The sequence below is a fragment of the Lepidothrix coronata genome, unplaced genomic scaffold, assembly GCF_001604755.1.
Source record: "Lepidothrix coronata isolate B3197 unplaced genomic scaffold, Lepidothrix_coronata-1.0 Scaffold124, whole genome shotgun sequence".
Classification (NCBI taxonomy): Eukaryota; Metazoa; Chordata; class Aves; order Passeriformes; family Pipridae; genus Lepidothrix; species Lepidothrix coronata.
The window spans coordinates 4,430,418-4,454,162 of record NW_016690304.1 but is presented as its reverse complement, the minus strand read 5'-3'; the positions used below and the strand labels follow the sequence as shown (position 1 = coordinate 4,454,162).

The 23,745-nt window shown below is 43.9% G+C and overlaps 2 protein-coding genes across 3 annotated transcripts in view; one reads left to right on the top strand and one right to left on the bottom strand.

The window, feature by feature from the left end:
- Positions 1-3,137, bottom strand: part of RTKN2 (rhotekin 2) — a 52,307-nt gene extending 49,170 nt beyond the window's left edge. For both annotated transcript variants that reach the window (XM_017826036.1, XM_017826037.1), the window contains exon 1: positions 3,073-3,137. The gene's annotated coding sequence lies outside the window, so the exon portion shown is untranslated. The remainder of the gene's footprint in view (positions 1-3,072) is intronic.
- Positions 3,138-4,109: 972 nt separating this feature from the next.
- On the top strand, positions 4,110-22,364 carry ZNF365 (zinc finger protein 365). Its single transcript, XM_017826038.1, has 4 exons — positions 4,110-4,907; positions 15,079-15,259; positions 17,285-17,322; positions 19,910-22,364. Exons 1-4 carry the CDS (start codon positions 4,192-4,194, stop codon positions 20,163-20,165), a joined length of 1,191 nt encoding a protein of 396 aa, XP_017681527.1. The 5' UTR covers positions 4,110-4,191; the 3' UTR covers positions 20,166-22,364.
- The last annotated feature ends 1,381 nt before the right edge of the window (positions 22,365-23,745 follow it).

Genomic DNA, 23,745 nt, shown 5'->3' with positions numbered 1-23,745 from the left:
AGTACAGGATTAAACTTTACTGCAGTGCTTTCTCCCACAGTAATAAAAAGAATCTGCAGCATATTACCACTATGGCCTCAAGCACTAGATTTTGGAAGTGCAATATTTCACTATTACCTCAAAAAGGCTGCTACTCTACAACCAGCCTTGCCCATGTTTCCAAAAATTTATAAAAATAGAAACACATCTGTGGCATAAAAAAAGTTTAGAAGCATATTTCCCTATTGAGAGAACATATTGGCTGTGTACTCTAACATCAATCACATGGATTTAGACCTAGAGAAGACTTAGACTTTAGATTTAGTAGATAATGAAGAAATTTTGTACAGTGAGGGTGGTGAGACACTGGCCCAGGTTCCCAGAGAGGTGCAGGATGCCCCATCCCTGGAAACATTCAAGGTCAGGTTGGACAGGACTCTGAGCAACCTGATCTAGTTGAAGATGTCCCTGCTCACTGCAGGGAAGCTGGACTAGATGGCATTTAAGGGTCAAACCAAACTATTCTGTAAGTCTGTGACATCCATTCCTCATACTCCAAATGGAAATCCCATTATTACTGCTCCCCCTCCCTAAATACTGAGACTAAATTAGGGTCATATTTAAAAGAAATAATAATAAAAAACCAAACCAAGCAAAGAAACAAACAAACAAAAAATCCACAAAGCTTTCTGGCTTCTAAATATATATTTATATAAACCCAGCACAGCTAAATGCATGAAACTGATAGAGTAACGTGGCTGCTTCACACCAATCTGAGGTGGACACCAGTGTCAGATGCACACTTCTATACTGCATTTACTCCTTGTATGCTTGGAGAGTTACAAGGGTTATTAAGACAGTTTGAATAATTGCATGATCCAGTGTGAGGGTCCAAAACTGAATGCTTTATTTGACAAGCTTATCAAGGTAACTAAACATGCTTATCAATGCTTTGATGTATTGCCTTAGAATGAGCTAAGAACAAAATTCTACAGCCTTACTTTTAACACCACAAGTGAGAATTCATTTTAGCAAGAAGACTCTTTTTTCAAGGCAATGTGTAGCTTTTTCTATACCTGAAATGGAAAGTAGGATTATACATGTCAGAATAATTTGAGTCACAAAGCTTGGCATTATAAAGGCATATGAAGGAGTCATAGCTGTTTAAAGGTGCCTGCATATCTTTATAGTCGGTTTTAAGAATCATATGAAAGTCTTGCTATTCACTTCAACCTGTAAAAACTTTGCTTTGTTGGACCTGTTTTTATTGCATAAACCTAGAAAACTCTTTAAATCCAATCTGTATGTAAACACAGTGCCCTTTATAGCTGTCACAGTGATGTGGTCTTGTTTGCAACTTTCTAGTCCTTTTGTATCTCTGCAGTTTGTCAGTGATGTATGGTGTGTGTTAGGGTAAAAGCAATGAGGCAAATATGTGTTTAAAGTGGCAACTTATTAAAAGCAGATGCTGTGAGCTGTTTTGGTATAACCTGATTTGATTATTCGCATGAAATCCTGCATGAACCTTAAAATGAATTATTAGGGAATCTTTTCTTTTGCTGAAACAATTAGGAAATACAGGCAAACATTATCTTAACAACAAAACAAAACTTAATATTATGTGTTACACTAAGAGGTTCTGCTGCAAACACAAAAGGCAAGGTATTTGGTGATTTTTACTTTACAGTTTCTGGTCTGTTGCTGCTTGTCCGAGTTCACGTTCCGTGTGGTTTTTGAAGTCGATTTCATTTCTCATTTGCAGATATCGCAGGAATCTGGTAACAGTTCTTTTCCTTTTTGCTGAAAGCAGCTTGCCTGTTCAAGCACACATTCAGGGTTCTGGTTTGTGAGACAAACTTAGACTTTTACGGTTAATAACTTTATAAATTTACAATTTCATCTTTGACTTTTGTTCGTAGGAGTATCTTAGAGGGTGACAGTATAAAGGCAGCTTGTAGGAGCTTTACTTGGTTTCTAAACTTTCTTTGAAGAAGGTAGCCTTTTTTTTCTCTTTCCCCAGAGGTTTTGGGTTTGCCCCCCCCCCCCAAAAGGGCTTGTTAGAAGCTAGCTACCGATAAGGAACTGAGTGATATAAGGGCTTTCCGGTTGCAGTGCCTTTCTTCCCCCATTCTACACGGCAGGGAAACTGAAAGCCAGAGAGGAGAGGTTTTAGGATTTCTGTCCTTCCCCCCCCACCCCGGGCTGCAAGGCGAGATAATTTCTTTCCCCAACCAGAAGGTTGCAAAGTTGCAGTTTTTGTGTGAAGCAGGAGGGTTTTACCTTTTCCTTTCCCCAGAACAGGGGCAGAAAACGAGAGAATCTACTTCTCCCGAGAAACTGACAGTTCAAATTTTTCTGGGTATGTAGTTTTCTCTGGCCGGAGAGATCCAAATCTCTCAGCTGGTTACTAGGCAACAAGTTAGTCTTATTGTGTGACTACTAACAGCGTATCTCTCTTACTCTGCTAAGGCTGTCTGTAGCAGAAGGGTTACCTTTTTTTTTTTTCTCTTTTTTCTCCTAACAGAAACTGTTTCTGTAGGGGCTTGTTTTCCTTTTCCCAAAACTCTGGGTTTTTTTTGTTTAATACGATATTTTGGCAGAAGGTTTTCACAGGGGCAAATTACAGCCCAGACCGATGCATTTCACTACAACTTTTAGCCACAAAGACCCATTCCCCAGGAGAACCCCCTAAAGCTTTTTGCATACCCGTTTTTTAGTAAAATGCAATTATTTGGTTTTAAGTTACCCACAAGTGATTAAAAAAGGACTGAAGAGTGAGAGATTTTGCTTTTCTCTCCTGATCACTTACGTACGGCCCCCCCCACCTCCGAGCTGGTCCTCCTTGCCTCCCTCACCCTCGGAGATGGAAAGGCAGGTCCGGGGCCGTGCTGGCTGGCTCGGAGTTGCTGAGGGAGCCGGTCTGCAAACGAGTTCGCGGGCTGGGCGGCGTGTATTCAGACCCCATTCCCTGAGCAGTTTTTGTTCCGGGCAGGTATTCCTCCCGTCTTTTTTGTTTCGGCGCTATTTGCTTCCCCTGGTTGCTTAAAGCAGCCTTGTTTCGATCTGGAGGCTCTCTTACCTCCGGGCACTTACCTAGCCCTGTCCCTGCAACCGCGTACCTCCTGTCCAGCAGAGAGGACCTGTGGCGCTTTTCTTTCCGTTCGGTTGTGAACAGTCCTGGAGCAGGACCTCCTTTCCATCCTTGCCTCCATTCCCGTTCAGGCCCCATTTAAGACGGTTTGAATAATTTCTCGGGGGTGGGGGAAAACCCGGACTGGAATTTGTCTGGAGCACGGAAAAGGGAAAAACCCGGACTAGATTTTTCCGGGCTACGGAATGGGGAAAAACCAGGACTGGATTTTTCCGGAGTACAGAATGGGGAGAAAACCCAGGCTGGATTTAGGCCGGAGTACGGAATGGGGGGAAACCCGGACTGGATTTAAAAAAAAAAAAAAAAAGAAGGGTTGGACTTGATCTCAGAGGTCCTTTCCAACCTAGCTGATTCTATGATTCTATGGTTTAAAATCACACAAACAATTATACTCCCCCAAAGCCAAGGCCAGGTTATACCTATTTGCACGTGCCAGTCGTATCTTGCCGCTTAAGTGCTTTTAACTGCGTTATCCTTCAGCATCTCCCCGACACACCCCGCGCAGCTCACTCATTGCTTTGCTGTGACCGCTACTAGCGCCCTGCAAACACCCCCCCGCGGACCCCCCGGCCTGGTGCCCACGGCAGGCGGGGGCAGGAGGAGGGGAGCGACCCCGGCCCCGAGGCCTCGGCCGGGTGCTGCCACCCGCAGCATCCCCCGCCGGGCATCCCCGCTCCGCATCCCCATCCCCGCCGGTCCCCTCTGCCCATCCCCGCCCCGCCCGCCCCGCCCCGCGGCGGCGGCGCCGCGCCCGGGCTGATTTACGGCTCTGCTGAAAACGCCGCCGCCGCCAGCAACAAGTCGGGTGAGTGCGGCGACCTTGCGGGCGCCGAGGCCCGCGCCGCGCCGAGCTCCGGCGAGGCCCGTGCGGCGGCGGCAGAGGCGAGCGGAGCCGCTCCGAGCAGAGCCGGGCGGAGCGGCCGGGGCCAGGCGGCGGGAGCGCCGCGCCGCGCGGGCGCGTCCCCGGGCGGAGATGGCGCGGCACCCCTGAGGAATCGCCGGGAAAGTTTCCCAAGTTTCCCCGTCGGGCGCGGACCCGGGCTGTTCCCTCCTGGCGAGGAATGCAACAGACGGCCCGGGATGAAGGCGGGCACCCCTGGCCGGAGCCGCTCGGCAGCGTCAGCCTCCCCTTCCGCTGCCCGCGATGCGGTGACCACACCAGGTTCCGGAGCCTCTCCTCCCTGCGGGTGCACCTGGAGTACAGCCACAGCTTCCAGGAGAGCAGCCTGCTGGCCAGGAGCAGCCTGTTCTCGCCGCTGAAGGATGCGGAGCTGGTGTCCCCGCCGGAGCCCGCGCCCCAGGGCAGCCCGGGGAGCCCCGGCGGCTCCGCGGGGCCCTTCCTGAACTTGGGCGGCGCGTCCTGCGGGAGCGGGAAGGGCGGGCAGCCGCGGGAGCTGCCCGCGGAGCGCCCCGGCTCCTATCTGGCCAACTATGTGTCAGCTGAGTCTCCCAGCGAGCAGGTATCCAAACCCGGGCTCCCAGCCACTGACTCCAAAGCCGCCTTCGAGGCACACGTCCGGGAAAAGTTTAACAGGATGGTGGAGGCCGTGGACAAAACGATCGAGAAGCGGATCGACAAGCTTACCAAAGAGCTGTCCCAGAAGACGGCGGAGCTGCTGGAGGTGCGGGCGGCGTTCGTGCAGCTGTCCCAGAAGAAGCAGGAGGTGCAGCGGCGGGAGCGAGCCCTGAGCAGGCAGGTGGACGTGGCCGTGGAGATGATCGCAGCCCTGAAGCAGCGGCTTAGCGAGTCCGAGGAGGAGCTTCACCGCAAAGAGGAGTAAGTGGGGAGGCGAGAGCCAGTGGCTTGGCGCAGGCTGGCCTGGCCCTGTGTGAGTCACAGCCTTTGGAGGACAAGAGAGGGGATGGCTCAGCTGCCTGCTGAGTTTGACAGGGCCTGGAGCTCACCAGCTCAGAGCTCTGCGTTTCTAGAGCTGTAGCCCGTGTGACTGTGTCCCTGCAAGGCAGTGGACAGCTCCCCGAGCAGGTGGTTTTCATGGTTGACTCTCCAGTGACTAACAGGGCAGGGGACAGCTCCCTGTGCAGGTGGCTTTCGTACTTGACTACCCCATGACTGACTTTTACGCTTCCCAATGCCTCTTGTGCCCCTGGTTTCATGAGGGTAGGGAGAAGTAGAAGCTCTCATCAGCATGTCATCTGATTTACAGTGACATCTCTAATGCATCATCTTTTTAAGAAGATATAGGTGGATAAATCTGGAGGAAGTATGGGAGAATATCCAATAGCACCTTTTTCCTGAAGCCATCCCACCATGGTCAGCAGGCTGCCTGTGGAGTGGGATGGTCTCCTGTGCAACAGTGAAGCTGTACTGGAGACAGTACTGAAAAGGCCATGTCCAAGTAGTTCATGTCTAATGTTTTAGATGGACGCAGAACTGTGAAACTGGAATTGGGATTGAGAAGCAGATGCCGGAGCCGTTCTGAATAACATAAGCTATCTAAAAATATGTTCATGATGCATCCATTAAAAATGTAGTGATAGCTGATATATTATTTATACATGAACTACTTAGTTTATTCAGCACTTGCTAAAACCTTTCAGGCTTTTCAGAGCAACACAACTTATTTTAGAGAAATGCAAATAAGGAGCATTGGTAATGGAGTGCCTCTAAACCAATTCATCGGCTTACAAAGGGAAGATGAGAAGTGCTAGTTGCCATGACACTGATCTTAGAAGAAATAAGGAAGGTGGTGTAGGAGTGCAGTGTAGGAAGTTTGGAGAGCTTTCATCATTCCTTCCTGTAGTCTAACGACTAAAAGAAAAGACGATGATGGCTCCCACATCAGTAGGAGCATCTATCTTGAAGCAGTGCTATAGATTTTCCAGAAGAGAGGACACATAAAGGGGGTGGGATTTTGAGCCCCTGGGGTGTGCGTCTTCCTTGAGGGGATATTCAACAGAACCTCTGATTCGTGAAATATCAAGTGATCCTCGTGGAAGATTAAAGGATTTAAGGTGAAACTAAAGATAATAGTATAACTTAGGCAGATTTAAAAGTATGCTGGAAAGAAGCCATGAAGATAACTTACAGCTTGAAGCAGTATTCCCATCTAGCCAGACTGCCCTAATGGGCTCTTTCACAGTGTGATTCATCCTGTTTGTTCTAGAAAAGTATTTTAGAGGAGGAGGGATTGTTCTGTGAAGGTCTTTCTCCTCTCTTCAGAGTACAGGGGCTCTCCGATAAGCAGCTGTCTGGGCTAGATGCAGAATTTCAGATATCTAAAGTTCAGTGGTATGAATCTTAGCCCAAACTAAATGCAGAATGTGTTTTTGAAATTTGAGGCTAGGATCCAGAAAGGAAAAACAGGAATGTCAGGAGAAAGCTGGAACCATTCAGTGGAGCAAAACCAAAGTTCTGCAATGCTGCAGAAGAACAGACGTGGGAAAAGAGGAAGAGGGAATGGAGTTATCTGGGTAGAAAGAATGGGTATAATATGGGGAGGATGGCAAAGGACACTGATCTGTAAAAAGAATAAGACAGCAAAAGCTGTGATTTTTAACTATATGAGGAAAAGGAACAAGGAGGAGGCCACTTGCCCCTTCGGCAGACTGCTTTACCAGCAGTACTGTCAGGCTGTGGTTCTGAGGCCAGAAAAGCCTGAACACAGAATGAAGAGAAATGGGCACACACTGTCCCTCACACTAGGACATTGCCAGGCTCAGGAAAGGGGCAGGAGTGCAGATGGTCGCTTATAGAATTCTTGTCATCTTTTAAGGAGGAGAGTGAATGCATAACCAGTGAGGTAGCTCCTAAGTTGGTGTTACAGGGAAGACTGAAGGTCACTTGGCTAGTAAGAAACACTAACCAAAAGAGGCAGCTGCACAATAGGCTTCACCAGAGTACCCAGCATATTACTCTTTTAGGATTACGCTTCCACTTTCAACAAAGATAAAAAGACTTGGAATCAAAAGCAGCAATAGGAATGAGCTCTTACACAGCAGCCTGTTAATTCCTAGAGGTCAATGTGCCTTATGCATGTTAGAGGACAGGATAGAAGAATATCAGCCCAGAGTACCAAGAGGTAAGAGGGGAGTCCGAGTAGGTTACTGCCTGTGTCTGTGATTGGCCCTGTAGCATTGCCTCTGAAGGTTCTCTGAGGACACTGAGAGGATAGGCAAAGGGTGTAAGAATAGGTAGAGTTCACCTAGGAAAAACTGGAAATGTGTTGGGTTCTTTTCTTGTTCAGATGGTTCCTGCATTTCCCATCATGAGGGATAACATAGAAAAATGTGCTGTATGGCTTTCCAGTTGAAAGGTCATTGTATAATTAGCAAATTGAGAAGGAAGGTAGGTATAAACAATGCTTTGTAAGAGCAGGACTGGTACTTCTAGAGCAGCCTTTCAAATCTGAACCTCTAAAAAGGCCTGGGATGCTTAGCTTTGCTCTGGTAGCAGGGAGGCACTAGATGGAATGCTGTGGTAGAGGAGAGAAGAAAGGATGTTCATGACTTTGGTAGCATCAGTGACACTTGTCTGGCTTTCTTATGCACTGTTGGTAAATTCTGAGACCTGTTTACATATTCAGTGTGTGTTCAAAACTTACTCGGTGTGCTAAAAAGACTTTCTCCTTCAAAAAAGGAAGATTTCAACTTTGGCTTTGATTTCTGGAAGAAGTCCAGATGATTAGAAAGCCAAACAAGGCTGCTTAATGGAAATTGCAGAAGCCGGAGTTCTCACTGCAGATTGTGGAAAGTCAAAGGCATCCCTTAGGGACTGCTTTGATACTTGCTGACCTTCAGAAATAAATGCTTTCGTCAGTTTCTTTGGATTTTTTTTTTTTTTTCCATAAGTAATCTTGTGAATATGGATGACTTTTCTTAAAATTAGCACTGATTTACTGTTGCTGAAAATTTGTACTTCTTTCCAGGAGAAAAAAGGAAACACCTTCTTCCCTGAAACACCTCCTTATCCTATTTCTAAGAAAGTAAAAGCAACTAGTCTTCCCTTGGTCTCTGAATGGTTGTCCCTACTACCACATCATGGAATATGGTGCATGTGAAGGCAAGACAGGGTTTATAATTAATATGCATTTCTAGATGTCACAGAGACTGAGGTAGAGCTAGTCTAGATCAATCTGAGTGAGAGTAAAAAAAAAAAAAACAACCCAAAAACCCCCCACAAACCATCCAAAAGAGGGGGAAAAAAATTCTTACATAAGGTCAAAAAACCTCTTCTTTGGAAGCTCTTCTAGAAAAGAAGCTGAAAACTTTTATGGGGACCTTTTCAAGTAACTCTTGAAAAGTAACAATATCCTGATAAAGAAGTTTCAGATGTTTATGTTGTGCCCTCTAAATTGGCTATGGGAAAAAAAAAGTTGGTATTTAAAAAACTTCCTCTTTAGAAGGGTATACAGGAAAATGACAGAAAATAACAGCACAATTGCAGTAGGTAACGGCTCTGATTTTGGATCTGATTGTAAAGTCGAATAGGAAAGCTGAGGGAAAGAAAAAATGTGAGTTAGCAAGAATAATTTGGTTAGGAAGCCCCAAGAAGGCCTAGGCAGAAAAAGTTTAAATTCTTGGTTTAAATGTCTGGTTTGCCAGAATAAGGGGGTGGAGCTGTTCTAGGCCTCACACAGTTCCTTTGGGCCCAGCCCTGCGAAGGCAGACCTTACACTGCTGTGACTCTGGCCCTCCTCGGCAGGATCTTTGCACCTGAGGGCACTTTCACTTGGTGGAATTTCATTTCTACTTCTCTGTTCTACCAGTAAAAGCCCACATGTCCTGAGCCTTTGCCGGGACCAAGCACGGGGGACAGAGACATAAAACCTGAGACTTACCATGTGGCCTTGTTGTCAGAGGCTGGTTTCTCTGATCTGTTCTCCAAGCAAGCAGCACCTCTGCAGACTTCTTAACTCTGCAGGGAGTAAATTCTTAGAGTTACACCGTTGTTGCAAATCCAAGCACTAATTTCAAAGGACAGCACTCCCAGGTTTTAAGGTTGACCTCTCATTCCGATGAGAGGAGTTGTGTTGGTTTAGGCCACCAGCAGGAACAGGGCTGCCATTTGAAGAGCTTGTAGGGTCAGTAGGGTTATTTCTTTAGATGTGTCAGTTGATTATTTTTTGTTTGTTTTAAATAAGGCTTTTAGTAGTCCAATAGAGGCAGTGATAAAGTGAAGGTATGTTTGTAGTTGAATTTTCTTTTTGTTTCCTTACAAAAATGGCAATGCTAATATGCACGTGGGTACGTGCTGTGATACTTGTGTTATGCCTCTGGGGAGCTGAACTGTGTTGGGCAGGACAGGTGGAGGTGCAACACTGACTATACTTATACATAGTCGAAGTAGTATCAGTCTAAGCACAGAGCTGCTGAGCAAAGGAATGATTTAATTAGAAAATGTGCCCTGAAAGGGATTATTCAATGTTTGATAAAGGAGAGTGCAACTCAGAGTGAGTACTGTGATCTTCAAGATAACACAGAAGCATGCCCAAAGGGAGTAAGACTTTGTTGAATAAGATATCAAGAAAAGCATTGAAACTAAAACCAGCTAGGAACTTAACTTCTAGAGGACACTGAGAGGCTTGTTTCTGGAATTTATGTAAGAAAATGGAGACTGGTAGAGTTTGCTTTTCAGTAAGTCTGAACAGGGTAAACATTTGAAGTTATGGTCTTCAGCTGGAAGCTGCCTTTGATGGTGACTTAAACACTTTCACTTTGTCTCCTAATTATAGAATAAGAGCATTAATGTAGTATGCTGGCCTGTCTCTGACAGTAATTTCTTTAACCAGTCTAATGCATTTCTTTTGAGGTTGGTCATGCCTCTGCTCTGACATAGCCTGGAATGCGAGGGTTGTTTCAGAATAGCTGTGGTGGGCAGTAGTTATTCTTGCCAGTGGCTTCATTCTAAATTTGCAATTAATGAAATTATCTGTGCAAATAACATCTTGACAATGGCATTAAGAGCTGGCTTTTAGAGGTCATTGCAATTTATGCTTTAAAACAGCTTTCCTTAAAATGTGAATTACAGTTGTACAGCAAAACAGTTTTGATTTGCTCCGAGTAGAATACAACTGCTATTACACATTGTTCTTCCACTCTCAGTTTTAGGTAGTCCTGCTCCCTCTTTCCTTTTCTTTCATCTTCCCACTGGAGAGATTACTCCCCCGTGGCAGCTGCACAGCTTCAAGCGTGGCATGACTGTCCCACAGAATGGTTCTGCGAAATAAAGTATTTTAATCTTCAGTGTCACCCCAGTAAGTTCAGGGCTCAGATCTAGAGCACAGCCCACTGAATGGGTGCAATAACTTTCTGAGGCGGAGGTGTGAACCTCTTAAATCAAACGTGCTGATAGTGGTGTGGGAATGTGAAACCACAGCCTAATGAATAACAGAGAGCAGCCTTCTGGCAGTAACACCAATTGGGTGGTGGATAAGGTCAGTGGCATTAGTACTTAATGAATGTACATATTAAATATTTTACAAGTAAATCACTTTACTGCTTACTGTAGTAGGAATTTTCCCATCTTCAGGTAAAATAATGTGTTTGGTTTTCTGTTGATTTTTAGGCAGAGTTATTCTAAATGTAATTCCCTAAAGGGATTTGATACATGGGTGCAGAATCTGCACAGAGCCTCATGCTTGTCTCCACCTACAGAGCAGTTGCAGGTGTCAGAGTTGCTGTAATTAGTCCTGGGATCAGTACTATGCATCAGTAGGAGGGCTTGGTTGCAATGTGAGAAATCATTAGCCCTTCTTGTCAGGTGTTAAGGAGCTGGAGCTGTCCCACCCTCTGCATCTACTCAGTGTATCACATGCTTAGCTGCTGAAAGCCATACAAGTGTATCCCAGGGTCCATATGCCAGCAACTGCTCCAATAAACAAGAACTGCAGCTCACTCATCCTGCAAGAAGCACTGTATAGTCTAGTGGTAAAGCCAGAAGAATAAATGTCACCTAGTCAGCCTGTTACTTGTAACCTTATTGACCATATCTCATGCTGTTTCATGGTAACAGCCCCCATAAAGAAGATTTGAGGATAGGTTTCAGTGCAGGTTGTCTGCAGCTAGGCTGCAGTTGGAATGCAAAACACCAAACTACTTAAGTTTGGTTAACTATAACAGGTTAACTCCCTGGCAGAATCAGATTAAAATAAAAGCTTGGGCAGCAAGTCTTTCTTGCCCATAGTGCGTCCTTCCCCCTGCACTTGTTTTTGCAGCTGAACACCTCTGAGTTGTCTGCTGCACTGCCATAAATTTCCCTTGGGCTCCTCTGGCTCTGGGAACAGCTCTTCTCTGACGCTCTGGCAGTACAGGCACCTCCTGCTCCTCTTGGATACCTCCCAGGTTGCATGCCCCTTGTCTTTCCCTCTCACCTGCCTCATCCTGCTGCTGGCAGTTCAATGCGCCCTCTGCTCTCTGGGCAGCAGCAGCAATTCCCTCTTCCTGAAAGGTTTTGTCTGACAGGAGCACCCAAGACAAAGTAAGAAACCCACCTTTCTCCCTGCTGCTCAGTCACAGCCCTCTAACAAAACATTTTCCATACAACATACCTTAGTGTTGGTGTAGCAAACTATAAGCAAAGAGATGAGATCACTCTGACATCCATTACAGAAATTTAAGAGATCTAAGCTGCACTGAGCATCATCTACTCCACTCAGAAAATTCAGTGGCAGGCTCTATTGCTTACAGAGCTACAGCAAGTGCCAGGGTGCAGCTGGGTGAAAGGGGGCAGAAGGCTGCTGGGCAGAGGAGCAGAGCAGGAAAGAGATGGTGCTGGGAGCAGAGGAGTTCATGAGGGGAGTTAATAACTCCACCTAACCTTTTCTCAGTATAGCAGCAGTGCTCCTGATGTAGAATAGTCAGCACAGGGTAGCAGAGACCTCTCATTAGAAAGGGCAATGCTTCAGGTCTGAGCCAGGCTTTAACAAAATGACTCTTTGTTGCAGGTGAAGGCAGGACAAGGCTGTTCTGTCAAGACCCAGAGCCCAGTGGGCTGGTGCTGCTGTGCTCTGGTTTATGCCTGTGCCAAGAGGGCCCCACAATATTCACAGCCTCAGCTTCCCCCAGACTTCATGAGGAGCATGTCTGGCCTCTCAGAATATCCATCTTTCCACAAGCATAGGAGCTGAGAGTAAAAGATATCATCTCACATAATCCTCAAAAACTTGGCAGAGGCCTGGAGAAAAATTGAAAGTAAAACAAAGAACATAAGCAAAAACTCATCATAGGTATCCAGAAATAGAATTGAAGGGATGATCATCAGTATGGCTAAGAAAAAGTTGGTCAAACTACAAGAGACAAGGAAGGCAATTAGACAGATAAACAGCAGCTGCAGGAAGCTATGAATTCTTTGAACCATTTCCCTGTTGTTCACAGTGAGAGGAGGGTAAAAATTCTTCTGGGAACTCCCTTGAGGTAACCAAGGCACAGGAGTGGCATGGAGCAAGCTCTGTGATGAAGAGGCGTTGGAGCAAGTAGGGAGAGTTTATTAGCAGTCATTCCTCAGAGCTTGATCTTGTTCTTCTGAGAGATGAAACAAAGAAAGTAGCTGAACTGACAGAAGTGCTGCTTATCAGGACAAGGTGTGTGACCAGTGTGTGGGTATGTTCTGGCTCCTGTCTTTCTAAGGGGAATTTACAGAGTGCATTTCAGCCCAAAGGAAAATATTTAGATTAAAGTTATTAAAGGCAGGTTCATAGGCTGTACTGAGGCAGCTAAACAAACACAGAGAAGTTACGGATATGCTGTTATGGCTGCTAATAACAGTTCCTAACAAATAATGGCATGTAGGATGCCAAGTTATCTTTAGTAATCTAGAAAGCAAGGAAAATACTAAGGAATTTATTGCCATTATGAGTCTGTTCTCCTCCTGATAGTCGTCTAAATCTACTGAAAAAAACACTGCTTCCCCCCTGGCCTCCTTATGGCATATATAATGAGATATTTGTAGGAAAGGAAAATCTGTTGGTGATTATTTGTGCCATAGAGCAGGCAATTAATGAATGCTTTATAATTACCTTTGCTGAGACAATTACAAATGTTAGCATTCTTGAAACTGTCACCCTTCCAAAAATAAATGCCAGGTATTCAATGTTTGTGGTTTCCCACTGCAGTGAGACACACAAGCTGGCTGTGTCCCTGGGAGGGTCATCCTCAGGGTGTCCCAGGCTGGTGGCTCCCTGCGCTGCCCACCCTTCCCTCCTGGAGGGCCAGAATCCTGCCAGGCTATGCACAGCTCTTCCTTACCCAAAGGGAAAAGGATTTGGAGCCAGCCTGCTGAGTTTCTGTCCTTTTGTGCTTCCTGTCCCCTGTGAAAGAGGAGCCTGATGGAGCACCAAGGGCTTCAGGTTGCTCCTATGCTAACCCAAAACCAGAGTGGCATCATGAAATTAAAGAAGTTACAGTGCTGTAAGTGCGGTGAGAATAAAGCCCTAAAACTGACCTTAATGAGTTTAGATTGGCTTGTTCCTAAGCATTCCTCAGTGGCTCTTTAGGATCAGGTTGCTCTGGGCAAGCTAATAGTCACAGAAATTGCAGAGCCTTGAAATGGAATGGAATAGCTGAGTTTAACAAACAAGGTACCTCTCTGTTTCTTAAGCCAGGTTTTGTGGGTGAGTTAATATAAACTAACATTCATCAATATTCTTCATCCAAACAACACATCCTTGTTTTTACCTCATTCCTGCCATTAGATCAGCCAGGCAGGCAGCACTCTGCTGTGGTATAGAGCAGGCAGGCACAGCCTGAATCCTAGACAGTGAATTTCCATGGCTGACCACTTGTGCCCGACTCTTCTTAGTACGAAATCGCACACTGTTAAAACAACTGTACTGTGTTAAACCGATTACCTCCACTTATGCTGAGTTAAAACAATGAAACACAGAGAAATTTAGGATTTGTCACAAACAAGCTGAGCTTTGAAAGGTTATTTCTGCTACAAACTGTTTCCTGGTTTCTACTTAAAATGGCTTTTTCCTCAGGCGATGTAATTCTACCAAGCAATCCTGCCCTTTCTCATTTGGCAAGAACCGGTTCCCTCAACTCCCACCCGCTCTGCTCTGTACAAAGCAAAAAATTAACATTGTTTCACTGCCAGAGTAAGAAATATTTATCCTGGCATTTATTAACCAGGGAAGTCCTGCATGTTCAGATTTGCCATTTTTTGTAATACATGCTTCAATCTGTAACCAGACTTCTCCCACCCAGGTACTCCTCTGATATCAGAGGTCCAAAGGGTGGCCTGATTACTGACAGTAAACTGATAGTATGCAGAGTGGTTCGAAATGAGCAGTGTCCCAGTACAGAGCTGGGAGCTTTCACAGTCACTGGTTCTGTCTGTTCCTTTCAGTTGTGTTACCAGATAAGACAGATTTCTAAACTCCTGACCTAAAACTTCCCATGCATGCACTCCTTGGTCTGTAATCTGTAGATTATCAATTAATCTCCTGTGCTCCCACCAGCTCCAGATCATAACACTGCACTTTGATGTACTTGCAGGATGGCAGCCCAAATGAAGCTCAGTGGCCACAGTAGCCCTTTTAAGTTAGGAACCACCCCAGTAGCAACATTAAACTCCTACTGTAAGATTATGATGAAATGGGAAGATGAATTTGGGGGTTAATCTGTTTCTCGTGGTTAAGTAAAAAAAAAAAGAAAGCAGATATAGCTGTCTCCATCACCTCGAGAGGTGATACTTAATGACATTTCTATCCTGTGGACCCCTGAAGACTATTTCCAAGAGACCTAATAATGAGAAAAAAACCCACCCCAAACCCACTGCCTATAAACTTAAATTCAGCTTTTGGGTTTCCAGATCTTTGCCTTGTCCACAAAAAAGTTGTAATTTTTTGATAGAGTTTAAGGACAGTAATGAGCCACCACAGGCTGTCACCATGTAAAACAGGAGAAGCATCAGTAATTTTTGACAGCGGTGAGACCAGGGCCCTTCTGTTATTTAAATGTGGCCTCTTTGCAATGTTTCCATCTTGCAGAGAAGTTGTTACTTTCAACCACTTCCTGGAAGAAGCAGCAGAAAAAGAAGTGCGGGGGAAAGCCAGGCTGCAGCACTTCATCGAGAACCTGTTGCAGCGCGTGGATCTGGCGGAGAGGCAGCTGGAGTATTACCAAAATCAGCAGATGGTGTGCCACCACACTGACGGCAGCGAGCACGTGGTAAGCCACCAAAGTCCTTCCCTGCCCTGAAACCCTTCCCCAGAGGGAAAGTACTGCAGTTTGAATATGGGTGGGCTCCGTGGGTCTGGGTCGGGCTGATTGCTACTCCAGGCAGATGTGCATATGTATAGTGTTTCTTTAGGTGTGTTTTATTTAGGTTTTAAACCGCCACTTCCCATGAGTGAAAGGAGCAGAGAGCGTAAGAGCAGCAATAGCCAAAGGTGGCAAAGGGAGAGCAGAGAAAAATGAAACATTTGAAACAGATATTTAAATTTTTTTCCAGTTTTGACTACTGCGGCTGTTCCTTTTGCCACGAACACTTTTCTTTATGTCACTTAGTGACTTGGCAGATATTTTGGGATGTCTAAAGACTTTCAGGAAAAACACAGATCCCTATAGGTGACATATCAGCCTGCTGGCAAATTGGCTTTAGTTAACTATCATGGGAGACATAGTAATGGTGAATGGATTCCCACAGGCCTGCCCCCCATGGATTAGAAGCTAAAGCTGTCTGAACATTGCTTTTAAAAATGCATCATTTCTCTAAAAGCCCTCATTTTTAATACTTACACTCAGTATTTTTCCTACAATGCATTTCATTTATATGGCAAGTTTTAGGCACAGGATTTCCAAAGAACATTTCATTTAAATGAATACCCCATGCTGCCTGTGCTGAGTAGTTGCTCACCCTGGGGTGCGAGAGGAAGGCATTTGATCATGCACAGAAATGAACAGGTAAGCAGTGGTGGAAAGGAAAGGTTCCTGTAGCCACTTGGAAGACAAAGAGCTTTAGGTAAGACCTGAATAAATATAGATGTGCTGAAGTCCAGTGCAGGACATCTCAAACAGTGTCTGTGAGAAGATTGAGTGGGACCATAAAGATGATCCTCAATATTAAATCATCTCCCTTGCTCTTGATGTGTTTACTGGCATTCCTGGCTCAGCAGCATTGCTTGGGGAAGGCTCTAATTTTCAAGGCAGCTGTCCTGCTTTTTGAGTGACTTCAGCATTCCTCTAAGGTCATCCATCCAAATATTGGCCATCCTGACCTTCAGGAGGTAATTACAGAAAAGCACACTATGAGATGGCTTCAGACTCCATCCAAGACAGATGACAAGCAAAGTCAGGCTGGGCAAAAATCCATCTGCAAAGTGTGGACAATACCAGGGACACAGGGAACATTTATAAGAACATAATCATTTTCAGATGCCAGATTTGACTTGCTTGGCTCAGTGACTTCATTAAATAATATTCAAAGGCTCAGTTTAGTAGCTCTGATGGGAGCTCAGTACAAAGAACCGATTTAGTAACTCATATCAATTTAAGCTGAACTGGCATTAAACACCTCCTTTCTGGACCCCCACCAAAAGAGGGACCAGACAAAGTGTTTTCACACTGTGAACCAAACTGTTGTAAAAAATGAAGTCATGCAAATTCGTAGTGGCACTGAGGCTGTGCTGTCCCTAGCTGGTCTCAGGATTTGGAGTGGGAAGGAAGAGAAATGTTGCATATTCTCCCTCCACCCTTCGGTGCAGCTCTGGCAGAGCCAAGGGCTTGTAGCTGGAGTTTCCTAGGCACTTGTGTAAAGGAAATGTATCACTGCAAAATTAAAGGCTCTGAGAGAAAGTTAATTTAATACAGCTTATTCAGGCACTGTCCCTTATTAATTATCTCAAACACAATGATTACTTCTCCCTGTATCCAGGCTGTTTAATCTAATGTGAAAGATCCCTGTTCAGCCCACAGTACTTTGGCAATTTACTTTGATTATAGGTAGAATAAAAATAATGGGAAAAATCCAACCACTAACAACTCACATATTATGAATTTTAAAAACATATTCATAAGCCGGAAAAGTAATATTCTGTAAAAGAGGATTTTTTTTAGTTTCTTCCATGGATGTTCTTCTAGTTTTAACAGCAGGTGAGAATGGAAATACAATTTTAAAGACTGTGTATATTTTATCCTTGTACTTTAGTTACTTGATAATGTGATATTAATAACTTGGTTTTATTTTCATTGCAGTTTACAGACATTTCATTAAATAAGAAACCCAGATGCCTGTATGTATATCTCTTTTTTTTTCTCTTACTTAAATACACTAAGTTGACATGCTTACATTTCTGCTTTTGCATTTCACCTTATCCAAAAGCCTGATTCAGGTTGAGTTTGGATCAGGTTCTTTACCTGCCTATGATCTATATTTATGATCTATATAATAGAGGAAAAACAGATTTCTGCTAAATTAAAGCTAAAATCAGATACTCTCTACGGAAAATAAAGAAGACTAATTTTCTGTTAAACAAATTACTCCTTCCTGCTGACTGTAACAGCCTACTGCAGAGCTACAGGATTTGAATCTCTTTGGCAAACACAGACCCAGTTTCAGTTGAAAATATCTTTAACATTCTGTAGGTAGGAGAAAGACAGTTGTCATTTGCTAACTGACAGTAACACTGCAGACTTAAAAATCACGTGTAAGCAGACAAGTGTCCTGACAAAGCATGGGCACTAACATCATCTCAGGTTACTCCAGCAGCTGTCCTGGGAACAGCAGAACCAACTGGGGCTGGTCTCCCTGTCTTTGGGACTTGGTCATGAGTCCCAGCAGGTGGTTTGGAGCATCACACGTGCTGCTTGGCCAAGTGGCGGTCAGGCACTGCGTCCTTCTTTGGGGCAGCCTTTCCTAGAGGGGACACGAGGTTGGCTCTTTTTCCCATTGCACCACAGCAGGTCTGGGACTTCATTCTCCTTAACACAACAGGTTAGGAATATGTTTGAGTAGAAGTTCAGACTTGCAGTCACTTGTATCGAGGAGCTGCTGCTTTTAATGAAAACGTATTTCCCACATCTGGAGATGGCAGTGTTGCATTTCATGTGCAATGACCTGCATCTTCATCCATCCATCAATACCTTCTTAGCCTGACTGTGAATTAGGGACAGACATCCATCTTCTCTACCATAAACTTGTTCAATTTAAATACAGTTTGGCCCCTTTAGGCAGTCCCCTCTGACCATATTAACCTTGACCCTCTGGTTTTAATGGCATCACTCAGTGCAGCAGAGGAGTGCCTAACAGCACCTGCAATCACCTGCAATAATGCCTGCATGTGTTCTGGGAATAAATGATAAAACTTTTTCACTACAAAAACATCTAAGAAAAACAGAGTGCTGCATCTTTTTACAAAACTGTAACTGTAACAAACAGTGGGACTGTAACGAACAGTGCCCAAGAACCATCTGTAAACTGGAGTGGCCACCACCTGTGTTGACACACAAGTCATTCCTAAGTCCCAGCAAGTGGTCAGAGCCCAGGCCTGCACCAGGCCAGCATGGCACAGTGCCTGCAAGCTCCAGCTTGGACCTGCACAGCATTTCACCCCCCAAAACTTCCCCTAGTGAATTATAGTTGGCAAAGCTGCCAACCAGGTAATACAACTGGTCCTCACCGCCTCCCATCAACAAACACAGAGGCTCTCGTGACACCCTTCTGGTCTTTTTAAAGAGCAGGAGAGGGTTTGTTCTGTACACACTTGAATAACCATAGCTTTTTCCAAAAATGGCTTTATCAACTGTGCTGCAATATCATTTAACTCCCAGAAGAAGTAATACTACAGATACATGGGTTTGAGAAATAACGAGCTATGGAAAATAGCCCCGTGGGATCCCTTAAGAGATCGACTTGTACATGAGCACATCTGTTCTTCACTTCAGTCACAGGAGCTGGGCAGACATGAGCTGGTGCCTTATGTTCATAGTTCTGCTCTTACACTACATATATCTGCTGTAAAACATTTCAAAATTATGTTAAAAGGGACTGAAATGATCTTACTTAGCTAAACTGTGGAACTGCAGTTTCAATGTAAAATTTTAGAGCAGTGCGTGGTTCAGCCTTTGCAGCACCAGGCACTGTGCTGTCACTCCACCTGAGCTCACCAATTTCTGCAAATCCCGCCAGGCATGAACCGTCACAGAGAGTACAAAGAATTCATCTTACTTTGGCCTTTAAGCTTTCGCACCCTTCTTCCCACCAATTTGCTTTATTCCGCTTTCCTCTTCTCCCATTGCAAATCAAAGCCTAAAAGCAAAGCTGAAGTTTCCCTTTAGATGTGTGGTCAGCACAAAAGCAGAGTGTGGAGTTTCCTGTGGCATTGACCATTAGTAGCAGCAGCAGCTCCCTGGGAGAGCTCCAAGGCAGCACCAAGATCCCACCAAGAAATTCCTACAGTTCCTCCACCTGCCTTCTACTGTAACAGGTGCTGTGTGGTCTTCCAGAGACCATGGGATGTTCATTCTTTGCAGAAGGTTGCTGCGAACATGTGCATCTTTAAAATCCCTGCTGATCACAAAGTACAGACCTCAGTAAGGTCTCAGCACTCCAAAATCAGCAGAATGCTGATTGGGGTAAAAGTTAGATGAACACACATAAGGAGTCCACCAGTTACACATGTGGGGATTATTTTAGTGAGGAAGGCTTTTGAGCACTGAGAAATGTGGTTCATCTTGCAACTCTGTTTTTAACATGCATCCTGATTCTGTAAAACAAGGCTATTTCTGTCTTCAAAACTGTTTGGCTTTGGGGTATTTCGGGGACCTATCACTTTGCAAGATTGAATAATAGTTATTAATGGTCACTGTTACTAATTTCAGGAGCCGAGGAAGTCAGCACGCTTCATATAACATCCCTGATGCAAAGCCTCATTCCTTTCAAAAAGGAAGAATCTTGTTGAAAAAAGCAAAGGATGAAAAAACCAGCTTGCAGCCAGTAAAATGCTTCTATGAACCTGTCGATTGCCCAAGAGAGATATGGAGAGCACAAAAGAAGGGTGACCCAGTCTGCTCTGCCAGGAAAGTGAGCTCAAAATCAAAGATGGGTAAAAAGGCCAAGCCGCTACAGGAGCGGTGAGCAATACACAGTGACGCGGGAACTTGGCTTCGACACAACAAATATTGAACGAAGTTAGTCATCGCACTTTTTCCTATCCATCTGGCCATGCCAAAACATATCAGATATAATATATAGAAATATATACATATGGAAGATTTATATTATTTAGTAACGCCATTCCCTCTTTGGGCGCCGTAAGAGAAGTGACATTTTACTCAGTTTACTTGGAGGTTTTTCTATTTATTCACATATTTATTTATTTATTTAGTCATTTATAGACCTTATTTTAAATGACTGCAGTTATCTTGCTGGGCAGTACTGTGGCTGTACGTTTATTTATTTTACTGGCAGCATGTGGCCTGGTAATTTATTTTCCATCTGTGTTGTTGCCGAAGTTCAGAAGAATCCATTTAATCGGCACCTAAATATCCAATCTTTCAGCTAAGGTAGGTGTAAGATCAATGACTAACTGTTACTTGCACAGACATACTTAGATGCAAAAAGTCTAATGGAGTTGCCTGAAGGCTGTTTACAGCAGTAGATTGCTACCCTGGATTTCCTGCTATAGGCCCAGTCAAACACATTTCCGTGTTTTATTGGGTACCTTAAACCACTCAATCTTGCCAGCAGCCACATTGTCCTGTTGGTACAAGTTTGGGCTCCTCTGGTGTCACTTAACAAGGAAACCAGAAGCTGGTACTGCAGCTCTGACAAGCACGGACCGAATTGAGCCGGAGGAGGAATTTCAGTGCCAAGTGCCAGTGGCAGGTTTTCAGCTGTGGTGCAGCAAGTGAGGGGTTAAAGCATGGCATCGTGCTCAGTGCCTGCCTGTGCTTGTTTTTAGGCATGAGAGGCCTAAACAGCCACCATCACAACCCAGATCCTTCATGTTTTTATCCCTGAAGAATCTTTACAGGACTGAGAGATCCCTGAATTTCAACTAAAGGCCCAAGTGCAAGGAAGTTAGAGGTGATAGCAGAACAGAAATGCACATGTTTACATTGGTTTGTGCCAATTAAAAGGATCCTTATTTATCAGAGTATTTATTTATCAAGATGATTTTTTGCGTGTACAGTTTTTGATAACATGAATCCTTATGCCATGTTTACAGATATGAACATCCTGATGATGTTACTGATGAGATTTGTTTTCTCAAGAAAAAGAAAGGATAGGCGAGATAAGTCTGTGTGATTTATTTTTTAAATGCTCATAACAGATGTAAATTGTTTATGTGGAAGGTGATTTTTACAGTATGTGTACAAAGATTTGTGAAAAATGTTTTTCATTTTTTATAACTATGTCTGTAAGCAGAACTGAGTATTAAAAGACAGTGTATCACTATGATTACTGCTGCAATAAGCACGTGAGTTGCAATATTTTTAAAGCAGAAGATGACTGATCAGTCAGCTATGATCAGGTAACTACAGATGTCATACATTTGCCAGTGTACAGACCTCCCAGAAAGTAGCAGAGTGAAGAAAGAGAGTTTTATTCCTCACTTTTATTTTAAATAGTATATAGAGAACAATCAGATATATGTTTAAAGTTTCTCAACACTGTTTCAGTAGAAAGTCACAGTGTAAAACCGATTCAGGTATTTAGGTTGTAATGATATTTTAATATTTATTTAACTACGTCACGAGGCCACACTTGGCCTTATGCTCCGCATTGTGTGTGGTGAAAAGGAGTTGTTCGTTGTGTTGCATGGGCTTGGGTCAGATTGTGTGTCACGACAACTTTTATAGGCAAACTACAAAATAGGAGCATCCTTGAGTTTTTTTTTCTATTGCTTCCCACATCCTTTTAGAAACCTGAAAAAATTACCTTTATTGAAGGTAATAAAGATAAACTTTAGAAGGATAATAAATTAAAATATATTAATCTGTTTCTTTATCCACTTGACACTGAAAGAATATTTTTATTTTTAAATGCCTATCTACTCTGTTAGTCACCAAAGTTAAGTGCAACTACTAGTTCACAAATGAGATGTTTATTTTATTATTTATTACACCAAAATCTTGACTGTAAGTTGTCCTTTTGGGGGAGGAAAAGAGTAAAAGAAGGTGCATGTTCTTAAACTTCTCAAAACCTAATTTACAGTTACTTGCTGAAATATGCCAGGTTAGTTAATTAGGAAGAAATTGGATTGTACTGTAACCCCAGATAAAAATTTCTAGAATATAAATGTTCTAATAATAAAGATATATTTCTCAGTTATTGTGTCATTTAACTCTGTAAAATACAGTGTTTCTTATAAAAGCTTACAAATCAACCTGAAAGAGCTACTGCATCTTGCCCACATGGCTCACACGTGTCACCTGCTGCTCTCCTACTGTCATGATGCTTGAAAGTCATGCCTGAGATGACACACAGGGTCAGACAACCTGCCCGAAGCAGAGGCGGGGGGAGTGGAGGAAAGGGTCAGGTAAGGGAAATTAGGAGCAGAGGGGCTCCCAGGGAATATCGGGGATAGTGGCTCCCTCACACACTGCCAGTTGCTGAGTCATCATTTCATCAAGTATCTCCCTGGTTAGACTTGGAAAGAGAGGTTTTCCCGTGGGGGAACCAGGCTCCTGTCAAGATGGTAACCCTTGGGATAGATGCTGTAGAAGACTTCATGAGGAGACAAGGTGCCTCTGACACCTGAGAGCTTGAATAGTGTTTATCAAGAAAAAAGGCTCCTTCCCGCTCATGTTCACATAACTTACTAGCTCATTTTTAAAGTTATACTTGCATCGAAGTGAATTTCACTAGGACCCGGATACCTCATTCCCATATTCATTTTTAAAATCCCACCTCATCTATAGCTAAAAATATCTCAGAGCACTATGTGTACTGGCTGGGCCCTTACAGGTGAGCTTTCTGCTTAAAACAAAATGTTCTGACCGACGTGATATTATAGGCCAGGAAAACAAGAGACTAATTGAAACCCAGACCTTTAATTAGAGATATACATAGAAAAAAACAATCACTTTGAGATGCTCTTGCCAATTCAAGAAAGAGCATGTTTTTAAAACACTGAATGACATCTGATTGCCTTCCCCCATCTCAGAAGTAAAAACAGCCTCCCCCCTACCCAGAGGAGATCTGAACACATTTGTTTTGTTTCAAGGAGAGTTACTGCAAATATTCAACGGGATATTCATATTCAAAGGGATGGCCACCGATTAGAGCAGTTCCTAGGTCAAACAAATTATCAATTCCATCATCCCTAATAATCCTTCCAATGCCACTGGCTCATTCAATCTACTTGAGCAAAATCCAGCTCTTCTCTCTATTCTGCGTCATCAGATAGTTGCCTCTATTTGTTCTTACCTCAGACTAATGCTGATTGTTTCCATACATCCTGTCTGAAGTGGCTGGAGTGGACTATTTTAGTGCTCTCTGCAGTGGGCATGGGCATTATTTTTTATTGGGTTTTTTTGGAAAAAATAATCCCGGAAGTGATTTTATTACATGAAACATACATCAAGCTCTTAAAAACAGATCCCGTTGCAATGCAAACAAAATGTCCTTTCCCATTTTGTTGTTAATGCCACCCTCTACCTAGCCACGCTTTTTTTATTCTGGTCTCTTGAATTTTCATTTGTACGTCTCT